A 23,299-nucleotide genomic window follows, 5' to 3' on the forward strand; every position below is an offset into this window, starting at 1 on the left:
TGCTTTTGCTCCCCGGTGCAGGTGGACCTGCCAGTACCTAGAATGAAATGATTCCTTGCTTTGAACCAAACATGCCAATACTACCCTCTCAGATGTGCCCTCTCCTTGGTCCTTAGGATCTCCTGTAAGCACTCATCTTCGTCACGGGAGGTGGGGATTCGAATGGCATTGAGTACACACTTGATTCAGAGCCTTCATGCAGCTGAAACTGATCAGAGAACAAACAACATGAATCACCATGTTCTCAAAGATGATTTATTAGCTATCCTCACTCATGGGAAAAAGAAAAACGTAAATGAAATTGAAACAAAACAAGATTAAATTCCACAGCATTTCTCCAAGGACCTCAGCTAGATGATACAAATGGACCCCTGGGGCTTTCACGTCTGCAGCCTACGTACAGGAGGCCCCATCAAAAGAAACGACGCTTTAATTTCTGCTAAGGTCTACGGTCTAACGTGGTATGATAAGGGGATTTTTTAAACAAAGAAACTAGAATGCTTACTAGCCCATGAGTGACATGTCTTCCAAGCCCACATGGTCACACTTGGGAATTGCTGGGTTCCTTTTTTTTTTTTGAGATGGACGTCTCACTCTGTCGTCCAGGCTGGAGTGCAGTGGTGTGATCACAGCTCAGTGCAGTGAACTCCTGGACTCAAGCCACCCTCCCACTTCAGCCTCCCAAGTAGCCGGGACAACAAGCACAAGCCACCACACCTGGCTAATTTTTAAAACGTTTTGTAGCGATGGGGGCCTCCCTGTGTTTCCCAGGCTGATCTCGACCTCCGAGGCTCAATCGATCCCCCCACCTCGGTCTCCCAAAGTGTTGGGATTACAGGCTTGACCACTGTGCCCGGCCTGGGCTCCTTTTTGGAATGAGTCTTCCTGATCCAGACAGTTCTCCTGCATGTCCTCGTGGTGGCCAATCTCTGTTCTTTGACGATGAATTTGCTTTCTGAGTAGAGTCTGGTCACCTGGAGCTGGTTTGGTTGAATAAAGGACAATGGGGTTCTAGGATGTAGCTGGGAGATACAAGCTGTGAGTGCTCTAATAATGATATAAGTTTTCTTATGCAGGCCCCAGTTGGTCCTGAAGTCCTTCCTCGAAGAGGCGATCCTGAAACCTACACCAAGTGATGTGAGCGTCAGGAGAATGCGCGTGCAGCAGCCTCCCAGGGTGAGTATGCGATGGGCTGGCATTCGTTTGGACGCTTAGATACTGGCTGGTCATTAAAACCTCGGCTTACCTTACCCGTTTGGGGCTCGATGGGTGCTAAAGCAGTTCCGTTTGTACTTTCTCGAAAAATGGAAGGCTGTCAATTTAAATTACATTTACATTGGTCCAAAAAAGGCCGGGTCTAAAGGATTTCCATTCCTCAGAGGCAGACAGCAAGGGGGACCCTTTCTCCCCTTCCTTCTCTTCAAGTGCTTGCTTCCCAGCCCACTGGACATGCGTGTCCTTTGTGTCACCTGCTCCCTGGAGAAATAAGGTCCCAAGCACCAGCAGTGCACAGGCCAGTCCTTGGCGGGTGGCCTCAGCACAGTGACCTGCCCGGCAGGAGGTCTCAGCACCTTAATCACAGGACTTCCCTGCGGTGTCTCTCTAGTGGGTCAGATACTGCCCTTGGGTCTGTCCCAAGGAGCCCTGTCCTTCCCCCAGATCTGGAGGCCCCGGGGGCAAGGCAGGGGGTGCGCCTAGTCCTCCGGGATGGGAGTGTTGCAGTTCCCGTGGTAGATCTTGACGTGGCCCTCACACCTGAAATAGGCCTCGAAGACGTCACTGTAGCCATGGTCCCTCCACCAGGTGCACAGCTGCCGGTTCCAGGTACAGTCCAGCACATGGAAGAGCTTGGGGTGCTCCATGCCGATCATGGTGAAGAAGTCCTGGTCCCCGAGGTGGCCGCGGAAGTGGTACTTGTCGGCCAGCTGCTGCACCTGCGCCGGCTCCAGCAGGCGGCTGTAGAGCGGGGACTGGCGCATGGCCTCCAGGCTCAGCAACATCACCCCGCTGTTGAAGCCCGGCAGCCCCTCGGGGGGCGGGCCCCCAACCCGGGTCTGGGGGTTCTCATGGCGGAACTGCCAGAACGTGTGCCTGTGGAGAGAGACGACAGAGTTAGTCCGGTGTGCAGGGGAACCAGCCTGCCGCCCTGGGTCTTCACAGCCAGCCTGCGTGCAAACACTGCCACATTCTGGGGGTGCAGAATCCGCATCACTACACCAGCAAGTGGCAGAGCTGGGACCTGAACCCAGGGCTCTGGACCCCAAGCCTCAGATTCTTTCTACCATCCTCTGCTACGTCCTCACCACAGCCAACACTGATATTATTGACTGAGGATGTACCAGGCGCCATACTAGACCGGCTTACTTACTCCCCACACAACCCCAGGGGATGGGTGCTCTGAGATGATACATCATTTCACAGCCAAGAAAACGGACGCACAGAGAGGTCAAGGTATTTGCCCAAAGTCACACACCTAGTAAGCAGCAGACGCAGGGGCTAAACCCAGACAATCTGGCTCCAAAGTCCACATTCTTAAGATAGCAGCAATCTAGGCAGAACTTTCCACCCCCTTGTCTTCACCTGTGATCTTGAAAAGGAGGAGGGAGAGAGAAGCAGGGGACACAATCCTGAACAGAGATCTCGTCAAGACGCAGGCAGCTGAACCCTGACTGGAACCGAACTGTTTTCTGCTTTAGAACAAGGCTCATTCATTGAGCCCCAAGCCTGGCACTTCAGAAAGGCTGGGCAGGGGCTGGGGGCCTGCGACAGCCCAGGGCACACCATGGGTTAGGGTGAAAGACAGCTGTAGAAGACCCATGCAGGATGATGTCTACTTTAGAAGGAATGTCACTTCAAGTTCAATTTTTCTCTCAGCAGATTTCGAAACCAATCTAGGTTCATAGTTCAGGGAGTGTTAGCCTATTCTAGGTCCTCTACCCAAATGCTTCCATCTGGAGGGAGAAGAAAGACCTAGACACCTCCCTGTGAGGGCCAGGGTCAAAGCGCTGCACTGTCCTCCGGCCTCTAATAGCTAAGCCTCGTGTGTGCTGCAAGGGGTGTGCAGGCGGAGGGGAGAGGCGTCCAAGCCCACACCCACAGAGGAGGGGCCACAGCAATCGTGCCGGTGACCTGGAGGAAGGAGGACCATCAGGAGGCCCACTGTGGCAGGGACAGGCGTGGGAGTGGGTCCTCACGGGGAGGACGCATCATGGCAGAACCAGCTCTGCCTCCCAGCCTGGAGATGCTGCCCCACTGGCCCCCGCAGAGAGATTCCCCACCCAAACCCAGGATAGGATCTGCGTGATGAAGCAGAAGGCATGGGGGAATAAAACCGGAGACCCTGCCCAGGGTGGCCCTGAGGGGCCACTTCTCAGCACCAGCACATTGTTCCGCTTCTGGGAACGGAGGAACCTTCCTCAAGGTCTCACGTATCACAAAGAGTGCTGAGAGTCTGATCCTGGCGAGGGGGAAGCATTCCCTCCGGACATTCTTACAGGGGAATCCACAGGTTCACTGCTTGTGTTCTGCTGTGACTGGCTGTGAGTGGAACCGAGCTCTGGTGCCTGCCTGGTGGTAACAGCCTTGGCAAAAATAAGCTTCTCAAGCAAACTGAGATGCTGTCATCTTGCCACAAAAGTCTGCGGTGATAGGGTCACACAGGGTTGGGATGCAGCGTGGCAGCTGTGTGTTCATTTTACCCTATTTCTTCCCAGTGGTTCATTTCAGGACCAGGTTATAAAGCAGCTAAAATTCTACCAGGCAGACCAGGGCACCATGACATCATAGAGGAGGGACCCTCTGACGAGGGGCAGTGGGTGCTTTACCACCAAGGAGCTCGATTTACCCTTCAAGGGGTGGGAACGGAAGCATTTACCGAGGTGGAGCAGAGACCCAAAGGGAGGGAGGGCACAAGAGGCAGGACCTGTGCCCACCGAGGTCCTGGACTACCTCATGCTCCATGGAGCCCACGTGTCCATCTTTACTGTCCAGAGGACCCAGGAGGGAGAGGACTCGCCCAGCTGGGGGTGTGGCCCGTGCAGTCTCTTGTGTCCACAGCACCTCACAGGGCACCAGCACAGCAGGGCCACAGGAAAGATCACAGGGCTGATGAGGAACGATAGAAAGGCAGGCGTGGGGTGGACCGTGCAGCTGTGGACACCGGGTGGAAGCAGGGGGCAGGACACGATGCTGCCGCTGCTGCACCTGCAGATTCACTGAGCCCTCAACCTCCCCGCCAGATCTACTGTAGGGCTGAGTGAGGAGCAGGAACCCGGAGAGGCTGCTCAGATGTCTTTTTAAACGGCTTTACTCCCTAGCAAGTGGGGAGCAAAGAGGCCGCCCACAGCTCCAGGTATCCTTACCAACCTCAGCAGGAACGCTCCCAAATCTTCTGTGTCTGCAGCAAGGAGGAGCAAACAGTGAACTACCACTGAGCTCGCTGGGCTCAGGAGATGGGAGCCGCAGGCAGAGAGAAGAGGACAGAATATGCCTCCAGGAGAAGGCCACAGCACAAGTGGCTCTTTGGGGACAATGCTCAGCACCACCACTCAATCAGGATGAAGAGGTATTTGATGATAGAAAGGACTGGTCTGGGCATCAGCCTGAGAAGGAAAGGAGGGACAGGAAATTGGGCATGCAAGCTGCCCCGTGTGTGTGCTGGAGCAGAAACACAGCCTGAAAAGGAACAATGACTGTCCCCACCCAAAGCGATGTTCAGGGGGCCTTTGTTCAAGGAATTCCTGCTATCCCCAAATGAACCCAGAAAGACAGAGCAGTCACCTAAGGGAATGGTGGGTTTCTCTGGCTTCTGTGTCCGCTGGTTCTCGTAGAGGAATCGCATCAGCCTCGGGGTAGAAGGAATGATACGGGGTGTGGACAGTATTGGAGCTCATGCAAGGAACTTCTATCCCATGGCAAAATGGCCTAAACAGGCAGTACCGCCAATCCCCCCAACGCAACAGCACAGCGTGGGTCACGAAGCCCTCTCACACTCTCCACCTCGGCTCCCTCTCTCTGGCAGCCCAGGGACATTACTGCCTGCATTTTTGCAGAAAGGGAACAGAGGTCCTCAGTTTGTCGCAGGCAGGGCTTCTGATCTCTGAGGTCCCTTTGATCTGACTGCCTCGGATTCCACGGGCTAGGGTTCCAAGGAGGTGCGCTTGGATTTCAATCTTATTTCTGAGTTTGGGTGGCACAGGCCGAGGCCAGGGGACAGGGTGATCAGGTGATGCAGGCACCGCTGGCACATTAGGAACTTAGGGCTCAGACCTGAGGCCTCTACGAGGCAGGGCAGTGAGTGTCCCAGACGCCTGCCCTTCTTCACAGGAGTCTGGGGCTGACAACGTATATTCAGGGGCACTGTCCGGGCATGTGCAGAGGCTGCAGGAAACCTTTGTATAAATGCAGGTATTTGGTTCTGAGTCCTGGAGCATCCAGAAGTTTCTCTGACTAACCCCACCCCCCCCATGCCCACAACCCAGCCACTTTGCTCTAACTATCTGGATTGTCTGTCTTCCATAGTCACCTGGAGACCCACGGTAGAGGGGATAAGCTTTTCTCACCCCTTTAGAAATAATTTCAACTGGAAAACAAGCCCCCACGCAGACAGTCCCTGGTAAATATTGGGTCTTTTCAGAAGTCAAGGAGGCCCTTTTGGAAAATAAAAATTAAGAAGCTTTAAGAACATTCTTCCAGTCATAAATGCACTTTCTAAATTTTTAACATTGAATATAACTTAATAATCATAAAAAAGACTATTAGAAGCTAGTCAACTAGTTTTCATGAAGAAAACCCTTCTTTATGGAAAAGGGCATCTGAAGTCATTTGGAAAAGCACAGTTACTTCCTTGCTTCAAGTCTTTCCCTGACGATCACAACCAAGGCCGTTCTGCTAAGGGCTCTCGAGAGAGCCGGGCTGGAGAATCTATGGCTCGTCCTCCTCAGTAAAGGGCACACGTGGCCATCAGCCCTCCCGCCCCCTCCTCCCACCCCTCCAAACCACAGGCCCTTTTGCCTCCGACTCTTCGTGATTTTTTTTCTCCTGCTCCTTTCTCAGCTCCTCAGGTCGAGTTCACCACCACCACCTCCTCCAAGAGGGAGGAAGCGAGGATGGGAAAATGCTGAGCCTGGGCTGTCTGCACAAGACTCTGCAGGAAGGTTCTAGAAGCCTGTGCTGACTCAGGCTAAGTTCAGGCTGTAGACTGTCAGGCAAAGAAGGCTCCATTTGAGGTCTGAGATTCAGCACACGGCCTCGCAAGGCGTACCTCTGTGGCGTCCTTCAGCCTTGAGAGCAGTCACTGTAGGGCCAGCATCTGGGCCTCCTCCCGGAGGAAGCACCCGGCCCGGAGGCTGTGCAGTCAGCGAGGCCTGGAAGCGGGAAATGTGATTTCCCTTATACCCATGCATGTGTGCCTGGCCCAATGAGCTCGTTTGGCGTGGAAGGGACCTTGTTTTCCAGTCATCCAAGATGAGAGTCCAGGAGGGAAAAGCAACACTCAGCAGCTGCCCAGCACTTCATCCACACCAGCCAGGTCCTCTGGGGTGATCCAGGGACATTTCAAGTCCACCCAGGCCCAGAGGCTCTCCGGACACCCTGCGCCCTGGCTGGGTGATGTCGGCTAATTTCAGACCCATGACCCTGCATCTTGGTCCTACCTGGAGCTGAGGCTGAAGTTCTGTGGGGCAGTCTCGAGCTCTTCAGTCCTTTAGGGGAACCACTGCCCTGTGGTATCAAACTGGAGAAGACATGGACATCCTGGAGTTGTAGGGCCACCACGGAGCTCTAAGTACCCATGTCCCTAGAGCAGTCCTTACTGCCAGCTCAGAACTGACCCTTATTAGGATCTCTTGATAACAAGACCTAAAGCAGGCTGAGGTCTCCAGCTCTACTGGACAGAGAAGGTAAGAAGTGTTCCCAGGCCGGGAGCGGTGGCTCACACCTGTAATCCCAGCACTTTGGGAGGCCGAGGTGGGCGGATCACCTGAGTTCAGGAGTTCAAGACCAGCCTGGCCAACATGACAAAACCCCGTCTCTACTAAAAATACAAAACTTAGCCGGGCATGGTGGCGTGCGCCTGTAATCCCAGCTACTCAGGAGGCTGAGGCAGGATAATCGTTTGAACCCGGGAGGCAGAGGTTACAGTGAGTTGAGATTGCGCCATTGCACTCCAGCCTGGGCAACAAGAGTGAAACTCCGTCCCAAAAAAAAAGAATAAGTGTTCCCAACATCACACAGGCCATTCGCAGTAGGACTAAGAGATGCTTCTCATAGAGCCACGGTCTACCAGAGCCTGAAGACTGAGGGACTCCTGGTTCATATACCCATTGTGCAGATGAGGAAGCTGAGGCTCAAAAACTGGCCTGCCCAGGGTCACGCTGCTGAAAGGGCAACTCCACATTTGCAGGCAAATAATTTATGCTTTTCCACAAATGCTTCTGCCCAGAAAAGGGAACTGCTGCCTCCCACCTGCCCAAAACAAGCCCTGTGGTGAGGCGAGGCAGCACCGCTCAGACAAAGCCAGCCTGCCAGGAGGCGCAGAGGCTGTGCTTTCCCCTCCAGCAGGGCCCACGTCCTCCAAGCTCACCACACTAGCACTTGGAGGAGAGCTGGGTGCCCGAATGGCTGGCAGGACTTGCCTGGGGCAATAGGAGGGACATTAAGCAGGTGGCAGGCATGTGCTCGCCCTTGTCTGTGGGACCTCCTAAGAAACATGTGCTTGTTTTCAAACCCCAGCCCTCTTTGAAGGCCAGCAACTGAGTTGCCAAACCACAACATCCCCAGAACTTGGAAAGGGCAAGCGGGGTCGAGGCAGGGCTGCTGCTTCGCAGGCTGAGTGGGCACTGGGGTTGGTCCTCAGTGCTGAAACCAGGCTGCCTGGCAGGACAGGAGAGGACTGCTGGGGCACCGAGCCCCACAGAGACCCTGTGGGGAGGCACACGGCAGAGGGCTTCCCCTTCAGGCCCTCCCCCCAACATGAGCCACAGCTCCTCCCCTCCAGAAAGAACCAGCACCACGGCCTCCGCCTCCTAGAACCTCTCCCCGCATGCTGGAGGCTGCCAGGGCCCTGCTTTGCAACTGCTGGCATCTCTGCACCACCTGCACAGCCTGAGAGAACAAGGGTTCAGGGAAGGAAGAGGGCCTGGAGGAAGGTCTGGGGGCTCGGGGAAGTGAGAGAAGAGGTGACATCTGCTGAGCAGATGTGCACAGCTTTAATCAGGACAGTGTTACCACCCACCCGTTCCAGGAGAGGAAGAAGCCTGCACGGGGTCACGGGGCCGACTGCGGCACAGGCATTGGAACTCCACTGCGCGTGTTCCCAGAGTCAGAGTTGTTTTGAATTACGTCACGCAGGGGTCTTCGGTGGGAGGAGGGGCAGTCGTGACAGGGCACTGGGGTGGCTAGTAGACGAGCCAAGCATTCTGGAGAGTTGCCCCTGTTACAGTCTGCACAGTGGGCCTCATTTTTACCTAAAGACCACCGGGCTCTGTTAGTTCGCTAGGGCTGCCATCGCAAAGTACCACCAATGGGGCGGCTTCAGCAGCAGAAAGGTTCTGCCTCTCCGTTCTGTGGGCTGGAAGTCCAAGATCACAGTGCTGGCAGCTGGCTCTGTCTGGGCTAGGAGGGAGGGTCTGTTCCAGGCGCTCCCCTCGCTCCTGGTGGCTTGCTGGCAGTCTGGGATCCTGGGGAGGCATCACCCAGCTCTCTGCCTTCATATTCACATGGCATTCTCCCTGCGTGCACGTGCCTCTGTGTCCATATTGCCCCTTTCTATCAAGACGCCAGCCATAAGGATCGGGGCCTGCCCTACCCCAGCAGAACCTCATCTCAACTCTTTGTATCTGCAACAACCCCATTCCCACAAAAGGTGACACTCAGAAGTACTGGGGGCTAGGACTTCTGCAGAGGAATTCTGAGGGACACACTTCAACCCACAGCACTCTCCAGCAATGAAGATGGAGAAAAACACCACAGCTCACTGGTACCTTGTTCTCACTGTCCAGGGACTCAGAGGACACCTGTGGGGCCCAGAACTGCCCTCAGCAAACCCCCAGCCCCTGCGGCTCTCAGTGGGTGGAGACAGAATGACCCACAGTGGGCGGGGCAGCCTCTGTCCAGGGAGAGGCAGGTGTCAGTGGCTGGGGAAGGGAAAAGCAGAGGGATGGGAGATGATGTAGGGGGCAGCACGGGGACCCCAGCAGAGAGATGTCCAAAAGCTCCCCCTTGCAACATCTCCTGCTCTTACTGAGACACGCAGGGACACCCGAGAACACACTGAGCTGAGAGAAGAAAGCAATCAGCGGTCACCCAGATGTGGAGAGGAGCACCTACTGGACCCCACAGGTGGGGAAGCAAGTAGAACCTCCCTGCCCTCCGGTAACTGGGCTAAGGGGAAGAGAAGATCCTCCACGTGAATTTGCCGATGGGGGCAGTCACAAGGTGAACAGGGAGCGCCTGCAATCTCAACCCAGAGACAGTGCCGCAATAACATGGATGGGATGGGGAAGATCCCCCCACTGAGCTGGGCCGGGACTCTGTGCAGATCAGTGCACTGACCCTACCCAGCAGCGTGCCCTGAGGAGCAGCCCTGACTGTCCCTGTGGGTGCTCAGCCTCTGCAGGGCTGATGCTGCAAATGCTCCTCCCTGCCCAGGCTTAGGGTGTGGCGGCTCCTCAGTGATCAGCCCTCGTCCACCCAGCCAGCCTCCTGGAGTCTGGAATGATAAAGGTGACCCATAGCGTCAGTCTCGTTCCCAAAGCTGTACCAGCTAGGACCAGCCCATCTCTGTGGGGCCCTGTAAAGCTTGGCCTGGGGCTGGACATCGTAGGGGGTGAATGGCCCTGATGGCAAGGCCTCTGACCTGGTGCAGGGCAGCCCTTCAGCCACCTGCAGGCGTCCGTTTCTCCAGAGCCCTGCAGAAGGGCAGCTGGCAGGCCTGAGGCCTCCACATGGCACAGCACCACCAGGACCCCAAGGTTGCTGCCCCGTATCCTCAGGATGTGCCATGCCCTTCTCAAAGGCTACTCCTGGCCCTCTGCTCCCCATGCCCAGCCTGCCTGGGGTTGTCAGTCACGTGACCTTCCCCCAACACCTGCAGCCCTGGAGCTGTAAAAACAGATGGGCAGGGACTGGGGAACTCACCCTCACTCAGTCACACGCAGCCCCGGAGCCTCGGCCCTGGGAGGGGCAAGGGACAGAGATGAGGGGGAAGAGGCAGTGGAGGGGCTTTAAGCCTGGATCCCTACTCAGAGGGCGGAGCCAGCAACAGCCACGGCAGAGCTGGGAGGAGTGGGTGTGGGTGTGGAGCGGAGGAAAAGGGAATTCCGTGCTGAGTCCCAAACAGGCGCCCAGAGAACAGCAATGTGGAGGAGCCCGGCAGGTGGCTGGAGGTACCGGCCATAAGCAGAGAGCACCAAGCAGGTGGTACAGAATTCTGGAGAGTTCTGACATTTAGGGCGTGGAAGAAGAGGAGCCAGGAAGATGCAGGGCGTTGGAGGACCCCGGCCACCTGTCCCTCACACTGACAGCCGAGAGGCCAGTAGCGAGTCAGGCCGTGGGGGCCTTTTCTGCTGTGGGAGCTCCTGCAGAGCCACTGAGCCACACGGGCCTTCCAGCTAGTTCTGCAGGCCCACTGTGCCTCCCGTGCCCTAGCCCTGTGGGCACGAGATGTGTCCCACCAAGTTCCCTCCAGCCTACCTCCCCCTCTTCCTCATCCCCATCCAAGCTGGGCCTTCTCCCCAGTGATGCCCTCCAAGCCTCCTACTAATATTGACTGCCCGTTCTCTGCCTCTCACTCAAACACTTGGATCTGGACAGAATGACACCCAGACAGTACCTCAGTACCCCTCCACAAAGTAGAGACACATCCTGCTGCCACTCTCCCCAGTCCCCAGGGCTGCACACGGCCCCCCACACTTCCAGAGCTGTCCTCCCCACCTCCCATCGCGCCATCCGGCTGGCAGCTCCTTGCTCGCCACCTGGGATCCCCTTCCTCTCTGCTCCATCCCTAGGGACACCCTCAGGAATTCCAAATGCTGATGGCCCTTCCCTTCACCTTGACCACAGTGTCCTCAAACCACACCTAAGCTACCCACTCGGCTCTCCATGAACTTTGCCACCAGAGGCACTCTGCTCCAGTGATGGGAACTGAGATCCCTCTCCGGTGGCAACGTCCTGACCTACCCTGCACAGAACCTGCTCATCAGACCCTTGGGAAGCTCTGACCCCTGCCCCCAGATTGGCAGCCTCAACTTGCATCTCCTGGCCCCTTACCCAGTGTCATCTGCCCCCAGTACGTCACTGCATGTGAGAATACAGCAGTGTGGAAAGCTGTAGAGGGCAAGGACTTGGAAGTGCCGCAAGAGGTGACAGTGACCTTGGAGAAGGAGAGGGATGGAGACCGGGAAGCCACACCCTTGGCCCTGGGGAGCGTATGAACAGCAGAGAACAGACGCCGGGGAGCCAGATGGCACCTAGAGGCAAAGAGAGGACAGAGGGGAGGATATTTTACACAGAGGGAGAGCTGAGGATTCTGTATGCCAAGGGAAAGGAACGCATACATGAGAGAAAGACAGACTGAAGAAATACAGGGAAAACGGCAGGGTGGCTTCTTTGAGGAATGAGAATAATGATAATGGCTAATATTTAGTGAGGACTTACTATGTGCCAGGCCCTGTCGTAAGTTCTTAAATGTATTCAGTATAATGTTTGTTTGTAATAAGCAAACAAGGTAAGTACTATGATTTCCATGTTCTAGATGAGGAAGCTGAGGCAGAGAGCTCTAAAACGCTTGCCCAAGGTCAGCAAGGGGAGAATTGCCAGGCAGAAGAGCTGTCCGGGAAGAGGGAACCCCGGGATGTGGCTGGGAGCAGAGAGGGACAGAAGTGAGGACAGCAGCAGTTCTGAGAGGTCAGGAAAGGAAGACATGAAGTCATCTGAGGAGGAGGAGGAGCTGGGTGCGAGAAGGGTTTGAGAAAGAATTTGTTTACAAGGGGCTCTGCGTAATACAATCGGGAATGAATAACAGGCAAATAAAGGGTGAGGGTGTGGGCAGAGTCAGGTGACTCTGGGACTGATAAGGGGATGTGTCCTGCTCATCTTCATGTCTGGAGGGCCTGGCGTGGGCATTTGATTCACAGAAGGGCCCTCAGAACTGTTAGTTTCAAATGGATGGATTAATGAAGGAAGGCATAAGAGATTCTAAAGCTAGATGGCAGGAATTTAGGAGAATGTTGGATGAAGGCAGGGGCGGGAGGAGAACGTGCCTTGGCCCCAGTCACTAGAGGGAAGTGAAGACAGAGGAGGTGAGGCAGAAAAGTTGGCTCCCCAAGCCCAGGAATCCACATCTGTGACGAGGTGCTCAGTGTGACAAAGACTAGGAAGGAAGGGGCCCAGATGGTGACCTGACCCGGGGATGCCCACAGCCCTCTGGACAACGCCCTTCCTAGCGCTGGCCCTGGAAGGCACCCAGCCTCCAGTACTGGGGCTTGTAGAGGGAGCAGCTGTTCAAGCCCCAGTACTTGTCACAGGGAGCAGCTCAATTCTAGTGGGAGCCCCAGGACCCAACCAGGAAACCACAGAGCCGGCAGCCAAAGCTGGTGAGGACCCACATGCACCTGGCCCAGCTGGGCAGCCAGGCCCCAGCTCAGCTCCACAACCCTCCTCTTTCCCTGAATTTAAGGGAGCGGGGGTGGGGGGGATGGGGGAGGGTTTGTCAGAGTGAAGACAAAACCACAGAGGGTCACCTTCAGAATCGGCTCACTGTCCCCGACAGCCTCATGGCGCTGGAGGTCACAGGAGAGAGTGCCAGGACACATGGTGGGGTGTTTTCCGGGACAGCGAGCAGAGTGCAGCCATGTGTGGGAAAGGCGGCAGGGAGGGTATGTGTGGAATTTAACCTTGTGTCCCCAGTTAGACTCCATCAGTCCGCACCAGCGCCCTTCACCCTCATGGGAGGGGGTGTTCCAACCCAGGAGCCAGAGGTGGCGGAGACTCCGTGGACGAGGCTCACCCAGGCACGAAGGTGCTGGGCAGTATGACCCCCGGCTGCAAACTGTGTTACTTCTCAAGATCAGAAAAAGTGGAGCGCCCTCCCATTCCATCTAAGGGGACCCCCACCTTTGGCTGTCCCTGGTCGCCGTCCTACACAATGTGGCATGGATCTTGGCCAAGGCAAAAATAGTAGCTGGCACAGCGACAGTGTGATGGGCCAGGCCCAGGCCCTGCCTGCAGGAGCCTGTCATGCTGAGGTGGGCAGCCCTTCTCAGATGTCACTGTGCCCGGGCTCACCTGGGAGCTCGTCAGCCACTGCATTTCTGACAAGCTCCCAGGGATCACTAATGCTGCTGGTCCAAGAATCACACTTAAAAAAAAAAAAAAAGTGTTTTTATGATTTTTATAAAGAGATGAAAGCCACTGAGTTATTTTATCCTGAAAATGGCCATACAACAGGTGGCATAGCAATTTGCAAAGTATACACAGCTTCTATGCTAATACTTGTCCCGTCTTCTCCCTCTGTCACAGCGCTGAGCAGGGCCCGGGGACAGGCTTCCTGGAAGCAGCACAATAATGCTTACAGGTGCCAGGAGGGAGGCCCAGCTCCGCCACCTTCCATCGGTCTGGGGTGGAGGGAAGGCCGGGAGGCAGCAATATATCAGATTTCCACTGCCTTGAAAAAAATGTACCAGTGCACATACAGGTTAAGAATATAGGTTCTGGGGGCAGACGGTCCCAGTCCGGAGCTTCAGTCCTGGTTCTCTGCATCTACACTGGAGAAGGCACTCAAACTCTCTGTGCTGCAGGCTTCCAAATATAAACAGGGCTGCCGAGAAAATGTTATGAGGTAATGCAAGTAAAATACTCAATACATTCAGATGAGATAAGGAAAGCCACAATGTCAAGTTCAGCGAGCAGCAGTGCAGATTCTCAATGCCAAACACACCAGCCTCCCCTGTGGTCTGCAGCAGCCAGTGGGCCCTGCACCTGGTCTACCTGGCTCTGCACCCACCACCAGGGTGGGCCTGGGCAAATCACTTCCCCTCCTGGGCGCTCGGTTCCTAAACCTATCAGATGGACGAATCGGCCAGAGGATTCTTGTCAGTCCTGAAAGCCTGCAGTTCTAGGCCAGGACTAGAAGCTTCCGGGGGGCGATCACTGAACTCCAACGATTGATGATGTCTCTTTAACTGCATTCCAAGTGCGTGATTACAACATGGATTTGCTGCTGTTGTTACTTGCTTTTGTTTCAAAAACTCACTTCTATGTATTGACAAAGCCTCACGATGGATCCAGTGTGGGGCGTCTGGGTGGTTTCCAATTATGGGACCTCAGCAGTGTGCTGTGTGTCAAGGGTGGCGGGCGCGTAAGGCAACCACTATTCTTATTTGTTTTTGCAGAGTCCTTAGGTTTGTCCTATTTGGGTGTCTGCAGATTCAGTTTTCAGGAACTAGGGGTGATGAGTCTCAGGCGTTTGCCTCCCCGTCAGCCCCCCTCCCTGGTGGTCTTCCTGGAGGGCTGCTGACACCTGCCCGTCTTCTCTCTCCCTCTGGTGCTACTGTCTGAGCAGCTGTGCAGGAGCAGGAAGGAGGAATAGGCAGGGCCAGAAAAGTTCCCTGTGTCCCTGGGACTTCCTTTCCTCAGGCATTTCGGCATAAACACACGGAACCTCGTGGGAGTCCAGCAGGAAGAAAAAGTGAGGAACCCTGAAGAAGGATCTCTCGGCTGGGCACGGTGGCTCACGCCTGTAATCCCAGCACTTTGGGAGGCTGAGGCGGGTGGATCCCTTGAGGTCAGGAGTTTGAAGCCATCCTGGCCAGCATGGCGAAACTCCATCTCAACTCCACAAAAATTAGCCGGGTGTGGTGGCGCGTGCCTGTAATCCCAGCTACTCGGGAGGCTGAGGCATGACAATTGCTTGAACCCCGGGGGGCGGAGGTTGCAGTGAGCCGAGATCACTGGGTAACAGAGTGAAACTCCATCTCAAAAAAAAAAAAGAAGGACCTCTCCCAAACTTGCCCTCAGCCATAGGGCGCCCCCCCTGCCAAGAGCCAACAGTGAGGTGCCAGGTCACATGTGGCACAGACATGGCCCCAGCCAGGAAGCCCTGCTCACCCCGTGAGATAAAGTTGCAAACTTAAGAAGCCATGTCTGCACATTTCTGCTTGCCAGCCAAATTCCACAAAGCCCCTGACTCTGTGACAACGCTCAACCCTCCGGAGGATGAAGTGAAGACAAAACAGGATAGAGCGCCCGGCCCCCAGCGTCTCTTCCTGAGTCACTATATTCCTTAAAAGATCCGTGACCCTAGTGCTTGCCTTTTCCTATGCATAAGATCGCATCTGAAGGGGTTAGTGATGTCGCTTCTGGAGTCTCTAACCAGATGCACCCTTGCACGTAAGCCTTGATAACCCCCTGCGTGTACCGAGCCTGTCTACCTGTGTGTAAACTGTGAGCTGAAACAGTCTTGGGGCAGCCTGACAGAACCTCTCAAAAGACTCCTCCCAGGCTGGAGTCCTCAGGAAACTTCTGAATAAAACAAATTTAATTCTTTAAAAGCTTGACTTTTTCCTTTGGTCAACACCCTCCCTGCTGAGATGATCCCTGGGGCCTCTCCTCAGGCTTTCCTGACACCAGAGGTCCTTCTCCTCATCTCCTCCTCAGAAGTCAGGGTCATCCCTACATCCAGGCTGGCAATAAATATTTGTTCAAGCCTATTACGGACAAGCACCATGCCCAGAAAAATGACGAGGAGGAGGAGAAGAACACCTCTCCCCATTCACAGGAATCATTACCCAGCTATATGTACATTATCTCAATTCCTCACAACAACTACCTACGGTCAGTATTATTTCCATTTTACGGACGAGGAAATGGAGGCCCAGAGAGTTACTGCGCCTGGCGGGGCACAGTGGCTCATGCCGCTAATCCCAGCACTTTGGGAGGCCGAGGAAAGCAGATCACTTGCAGTCAGGAGTTTGAGACCAGCCCGGCCAACACGGCAAAACTCCATCTCTACTAAAAATACAAAAATCATCCAGGCGCGGTGGCAGGCACCTGTAGTCCCAGCTCCTCAAGGTGCTGAGGCAGGAGCGTGGTTTGAACCCAGGAGGCAGAGGTTGCAGCAAGCCGAGATTGCACCACGGCACTCCAACCTGGGTGACAGTGAGTGAAAATTGGTCTCAAAAAAAAAAAAAAAAAAAGTGATGTGCCGATGGTCACACATTCTGCCTTTTGCTCCATTAACTCAGAAAGAGCTCATCTCCTGTGCTCTCACCAAGTTCAGAGCTGGAGTGAGAAACAACATCACAGAAAGGATTCCTAGAGGGCTTTGGTTCTCTGGGAAGGTCCGGCTGGTAAGGCAGAAAAGCAGAAAACAGGCTATGAGGTCTGAATTGCATCAGGCCAGTTCCAACCACAGAGCAGGCTGTGGGTGAGGATGGGAAGATGGCAGGGATCAGCTAGCCTGCTCCCTGCCCCAGGGATACTTAGAGGCAGGAAGCCCGATTTGAGTCAGGGCCCTGGCCCTAGACCCAAAATCTTATCGCTGAAAAAAACCTATAGAGATCACCCAGGAAAATGGAGCATGGAAGCCACCTGGGCAAGGCTGCCAGCTAGGACATAAAGTCCACCCTCGCTAGGGCACCACAAGACTGCCTGCAGCCTTTCCCACCAGCGAGATGGCAGCCTTTCCCCACCAGCGAGATGGCAGCCTTTCCCACCAGCGAGATGGCAGCCTCAGTGTAATGTATTTCATGCAACCCAGATTTTGAGCAAAGTAAACCATACTCTTTTCAGAGGTCCAATTCTTTCCCTAAAATACTTAGGTCAGCTCTTGCAGCCTGCTGTTCTTCACTTGCTGTATTTTAGTGAGTTAAACCACCCAAGGATGTTCTAGGCAAAACTCCCACCACTACACACGATCACAGGACTCCATCGGCCCCAGAAACCCAACCCCAGGGATTCATTCATCCAATTAGGCTTCAGGGTCCAGGATGTGAAGAGCACAGTGAATCACACAGACACCCTCATCCTGGAGAGCCCACTCCGATGGCAGAACCATTCTCCATGCTGGGGACAGTACACCTTGGCTCTTGGCAGGGGAGCTTCTCTAATGGTGCCCAAGACAGCAGCTCCTGCCAGTTGCAGAAGCTGAGGGTAGGAAAGGGAGGCCTAGCAAGGCAGCCACTCCCAGACCCTCGAAATGCCAAAAACCTCCAGAGTGTGTGGTTCATCTGAGCAGCCGCAGAGTCTTCACGTGGACGTAACCTTCTCCCAAGCAAGGATGACCCCCATGGGAGTTATAGCGCTCTAAATCCTCTCCTTGCACGAGGTCAAGTAGGAAAAGAAATGATTGCCATATGAAAGTTCAAGTTGGGGACAAAAGGGGCTGAGTGAGGTCCCTGGAGAACAGTTCAGAGGAGCACGGGCTTTGGAGAGAGAATATCTGGATTTGCCCTTTGGCTCAACACCCCTTCCGACCGCTCCAAACCTCTTGGGAATGGTGACTCGGTACCAGTGTCACAGTCCTGGTCCCCACCCCTGGCCTTGCTGCTCCAGCTCCAAGCTGGTTCAGAAAATACGCAACTCACCCAAGGTGTCCAGGTCTGGCATCTCTGCCACTCTCCCATCCCTGGTTCCCTAGAATAGAGCCTCCATCCCCATGTCTGAGCATGCCAGAGCATTTCACCAGAGACCGCGGTGGGAGGGGGGAGTCCACCCAGTTCTACTCGAGAAGCACAGCAGTGCGGTCAGAGAGAAAGGAGCAGGAGCTTAGCTCCTGTGCTCCCTCACAGCTCCAAGAGCCCAGTCATCCTGCGGGCCGCGGTGGGCAGCCGCGAGCCACAACCGTGTCTGGTGACAATCCTAGTAGAGTTCTGGACTGATGCGGCGAGACCACTCCATTCCCCCAGCCCCAGGGGCTGGCCCAGAGTTTGGTTCAAAACCGTCAGGTCGCTACTAGCCTCACTGTCCTTCGACTGTGGTGACAGCACCACTGCTCTGAGCACTCACCTCATACCCAACACAGGAAAGAGGAACCTCAAAAGCTTGCTGGGCTAGCCTCCTCCCCCACCCCGAGGCTAGCCCCTGAGGCAGCTGCCCCCACTCACCTCTGTCCTCTGTGCTGTCAGGCCTTGCGGAGGCCAACACTCACTATGACTCGGTGGTGCCCGAGCTGCAGAAGACCCAAACTTGACTTTTCAAGCCTCTCTTTCAAGGACTGCCTGGGGCCTGTGCACAGGGGCAGCTGCACTAAAGGCCATTTGTGCACACAGAGCACACCCGGGCAAAACAGACCTGGTTTCCAGCACCCCCGAACATCCAGCTTGCCCCCAGCCTGCCCCACAGCTGGCCGCGCTGTGTGCCTCGAAGCCTTACAGCTCGGCACTCTACAGCACTGTCCTTGCTTTTAAATTTTTCTTTTTTTTCTTTTTTTTAAGGGAAGAAAATCCACAAAACAATCTGTCCTTCTGACAGGCCAGCTCAGATTCCTATCGTGCTAGGTTGGATCAAGGAGCATCATTACGACGGCTTTATCAGAACTGTCTGCTTCAGAAAATAAACAACTTATCAAAGGTGGCCAGGTCTGGCGTCTCGGCCGCTCCCCTACCCCTGCTTCCCTGGAACAGAGGCTGTCTCCCTGTCTCCATGCATGTGAATGCATTTCAGCAGAGACCACAGACCTGTAGGGGAGGAGTCTATCCAGTTGTATTCAACAAACACAGTGGTTAGGGGCAGGGGCTGTGGGGTCAGAGGCCTGACTATGAGCCAGGGCCAGTTTAGGATGGGCCCTGTGAGGAAGGTCAGGGAAGCTGACCTTGCTGCTGAAGGGAACAAAAGGTTTGAAGTGAGGTATGAGGAAGGTCGCTCTGGCTGGGTGGGCACTGGCATGGAGGAGGAAGGGCTGGAAGCAGCAAGACCAGGCAGGAGGATGCTTTGGTGATGGGGGGGAGGGTGGCAGTGCCAAGATGGAGACAAGCAAAGGGTTTAGGAGATACTTAGCAGGTGCATGACTAGCTCTGAGAACGAATGCATGTAGGTGATGAAGGGGGACAAAGAGCTCCAGGTCCTGGCTTCTGTCTTAAGCATTCTGGCTATGGGGTCAGTGGCAGTGGCTGTTCTAATCATGATCACTGACTCGCATGATGACACTGGCCAGGCCCCTCCCTGATACCTCCCACCTGTACCACAAGGAGGGAGAGTGGCCTCCTAGGCCTTCCCGGCTCCAGGTCGCCTTGGTGGCAGCACTGTGGTCACCTCCTCCTGCCTCGGTGCAGCTTCTCTAAACTCAGGGCAGGCTGCGAGGAGCAGTAAAGGGGCTGGGAGGCACTGCCCGTGTGGCCCGTTGACACGCCACCGTCTCTCCAGGTGGCCTGCAGCAAACCCGCCTTTCCCGCTCCTCTGGACACAGCCGGCCTTGCCCTTGCCAGGCTGCGTGTGGCCCTGGAGCTCCTCTTCCGCCCTCTTCCCGTTTGTGCCCACTCTCCAGGGAGACATTTTTCCCCTTTAAACTGGAAATGTGCTCCCTGGCTCCTCCTCAGATCCCTTGTGCTTGAGTTGCTTCTCCAGGCCTTCCAGATAAATCTCTTGAAAATCTGCTGTGCTTGGGGTGCTCCCTGTGAAAGCAGAAAAGCATCTGAGCTACCCTCCCTGTCTCTCCCCACTGCGCGCTCTATTCAGGTATCAACACAGGTATGCCTGGGGCTGCCTGGAGCTGGTAGAGCACAGAGACAAGGCAGTCAGGCTCCCTGCACGCAGGGCCTGCAACTTCTCAGCTCTCTCCAGATAGGGCACTGGGGCCTGGGCTTACCCAGAACAGCCAACTGGGATTTGAATGAACATAAAGAGTGGAATTTTTAACAGCCAGATCAAAGCGGGCATTAAAATTAGATGCTACTTCAAGCCACTCCCTGGGGAAAGTAATTAGACTCCTCTGAAAATAACAGCAGTTCTACTGCCACTCCTGAAGCCTTTCTTCTGGAATTATCTGGCCGTCCTCCTGCTGCCCTTCTCCCCACGGCTGTTCAGGGTGCAGAACTGCCCACTGGGGAAAAGGTGCCCTGACTCCAAGCGCATCCAAACTAATTAGGAGCCTATCTTCCCGCAGCCCACGCCCGTGGAGGCCCCATACCCCCAAGGCCTGGTGCAGTCAAGGGGAGAGTGTGAGCTGCTCCCCTCGGGGACAGTGGCAGCTCCTCCTCCTCCTCCTCCTCCTCTTCCTCCTCCCTGTGTGGAATTTGGTGGGCTGGCTTGCTGGGGAGGCCATGAAACATGAAATTCACAGCACTGGCCTCTCCTGTTCCTAGGTCTCAGACTGAGGGAAAAGCATAAAGAAACGCTGGCTGTGGACACACCTTGGAAGGAGGCAAAGGAGAAAAGAAAGCAAGCACCCGACACAGCCCAGCGAGGCCCCACGGAGGCCCCACGCCCCACTGCCTGTCTGCACTCTGCTGAAACCCACATCCACGCCTCCAGGCCAGCTGGCATCTTCCACGCTTCCCTGCTCTCTTGGGGCCTCCTCCCTCACGCCCTCAGTGTCACCTCGCCCTTTGCCCAAGACCAACAGACACCTGCCCACACGCATGCAGGCCCAGAGTGGCCCGACCAGGCTTCCTCGCCCCTTGTTCTGTCCAGACACAAAGCTGACATGGGAGTCTGGTCGGCAGACTCATCCCCACAGCCTGTACAAAGCTGGACACCCGCAGAGACCTCCAGAAGCCAAGATCTAAGCGCTTAGATCCCACATTCACAAGCCCCCTCAGCTGGGATTCCCAGACGCACGCATCTCCTGAGAGAGTCCAGCCCCTCCTGGCGGCCGTGGTCCCTGGATGCGGGTGCTCGAGGCCTGTGTGGGTAATCACGCTTCCCGTCTCCACGCCACCCTTCCCCCACAGAGTCGCCTGCCCTTCCACACAGACAAGGGGCCACAAGGCCGCACCTTCCCCTCTCCACACAGCCTGCGAAGGCATCGCAGATGCCATTCTGATTAGCAAATGCTGCCTCTGCTCCACCACGTGCCTGTTCTGTGGCTCAGCTCTGCCACTGGCCCTCCAGAAGGTTTTCTCAGCTAACCCCACTGGCCTCCACCTCCCCTCCCAGGGTTCTCTCACATAAGAGTTACTAGATACAGGGCAGTGCTTCCCAGACCTTACTGTGCGGGGGAAATGTGTGTCCGGGATCTGGTTAAAATGCAGACCGGGATTCCGCATCGCTGACAAGCCCCCAGGTGATACCAACGCTACTGGTCTGCAGGCCACACTTTTGAGTAGTGAGAAGGTGGAGGTTAGAGTGAGGACTCTGAGTCAGGGAAAGTGTGTTCTGGCCCCAGCTCCACCGGAACTAAGCATTACATCTCATGAGACTGCCGTGAGGGCTGCATGAGGTAATGCAGTGTCTGGCTGTCGCGGGAACGCAGCGTGCACTCGCAAATGCAAATTCTCTTCCTCTTGCTCCAGTCTTCTCCCTGTGGCAGTGGTGAGTGTAATGCCTCAGAATACTCTGCCAGGGCATTAAACAAAGTCATACGCGAACCCCCCGGTGCACGGCAGGTGGCAGGTGGGTGATGTGGGTTCTCCTTCCTTGCCTTCCACCATCTGGGACTGGGGCCAGCACAGAACCTGTGCCCCATATGGTCAGGGAAGGCAGGGGGACAGCGGGAGGCCTGAAGGCCCCGCTCCTAGAGCTGAGCCTTGCAGATGGGCACTCTTAGAGCCGGGCCTCCACATCCAGTTTGAGTGCTCATGTGTGGTGTTGGGGAAAGGGGTCGTTCAGGTCACACTGGTGGGCAATTCTTCAGGTGACTTTGTCACCTGTGTGCTTATGCGTGAGCAACAGCGCCTGATGACTCTTGGGAAGAGCCACAACAAAGCGAGGGCCTGCAGGAGGCAGTGGCCAGGGAACCCTAGGTAAGGCCCTAACACGTGCGGCCCCCTGATGTGTGGGTGGGGCAGCCTTCACTGGAGGGGGAGTGAGTCTCAGTGAATCAGAGTGGGTACATGTGGAGCTGCAGGTCAGCAGCTCAACAGGGATGAGTAAGGTGCTTTCCGAGGCCACGTTAACCACATCTGGCTGGGAATGAACCAGTTAGCAGACCTCTCTTTCCCTGCCCTGTTCCCAGCCCATAGGAACTCAAGCAGCTTCAGAGAAGGTCTTACTTGTTTCCGGGGAGAGGCCAGAGGCTCCGGGAACCCAATTCAATATGTAATATATAGTAGTGTCCACTCTAGGGTCTAAAGCAAAGGCAAGAGGAGAAATAAGGTTGATGGATGGCCCCATCCTTAGCACGCGTTTATGGACACCCACCCAGCCTTCTCCCAGCCGCCACGGCTCTCCACACACAGACAAAAGCAAAGCCCTTTGACCTTAAGCAGAAAAGTACACTGTCTCAACATACTTTTATAGGGTACCTGCTAAGCCTGGGGCCACCTAGGGGAGATTGGAGGGTCCCTCTAGCATGGCTGCAGCCCATGCACAGCAGGAGGATCTGTGTGGCCAGGCGGGGAGGCCGGTGACAGTGGCGCAGACACAGCACTCAGAGGCCTCCAGGTGCAGAGAAACAACATGTGACCCAGACACCATGCTCTGTTCCCAGTGCGTCCCCAACACACACACGTATATATACACGACCATGCCCATGTGCACTTACATAATACGCACATACGCACACGTGTACATAACAGACGCACATGCTGACAAACACACGATACACACACACACACACACGCATACATTTCCTCGGCCTTCAGGAAAATGGAGTTCAACCTCCCATCTGAAGTTGAACTCGTTTCTTCGGAAATGAGTCTGAGTCTTCATTTCTTCAGAAAGAAGCACAGATGTGCAAGGAAACCATTCCTTCTCCTCCCCAGGCCTTCTCCGTGCGCTGGTAATATTTACACAGTTATTTAACAAGCAAGGCTGAACTTTCCTTTCAACTGGCAATTAAAATCAGAACATAGAGACAAGCTTTGTAAAGCTTGGTTTCCATAGACGATAATTTTCTTCCATGGGTTTAAAAAAATGAGAATCTTGATTGAAACTGTAGGTACTCACGTCAACAGTAATGCCCATTCAGTCTTCCAAATTGAGATAGAATGTGACTACCTTTTGCTGGAGGTTAGAAATAGTTCAAATTTGTATAATTTGTTTCCAAATTTAATAAGAAAAACAACAGGGGTGAAAATGGTCAGGCTGCGCGCTGGGCAAAGGCAGGCTGTTCCGATTCTCGCCCGGCAGACCCCTCAGACGGGCTCCCCTGGCGTCCCTCTGCTGGGACTTCCCATGTCCCTGTTGTCTTGAAGAAAGGAACAAG

At 55.1% G+C, this 23,299-nt stretch overlaps 1 protein-coding gene across 5 annotated transcripts in view; it reads right to left on the reverse strand.

Moving 5' to 3' along the window:
• Window positions 1-241: 241 nt before the first annotated feature.
• XXYLT1 (xyloside xylosyltransferase 1) overlaps window positions 242-23,299 on the reverse strand; it is a 199,903-nt gene continuing 176,845 nt past the window's right edge. For all 5 annotated transcript variants that reach the window (XM_031007306.3, XM_063704488.1, XM_063704489.1 and 2 more), the window contains one exon: window positions 242-2,091. In XM_031007306.3, coding sequence (XP_030863166.1) covers window positions 1,695-2,091 — 397 coding nt within the window. In that variant the 3' untranslated portion in view covers window positions 242-1,694. The remainder of the gene's footprint in view (window positions 2,092-23,299) is intronic.

This window comes from Gorilla gorilla, chromosome 2 (genome assembly GCF_029281585.2).
Source record: "Gorilla gorilla gorilla isolate KB3781 chromosome 2, NHGRI_mGorGor1-v2.1_pri, whole genome shotgun sequence".
Taxonomy (NCBI): Eukaryota; Metazoa; Chordata; class Mammalia; order Primates; family Hominidae; genus Gorilla; species Gorilla gorilla.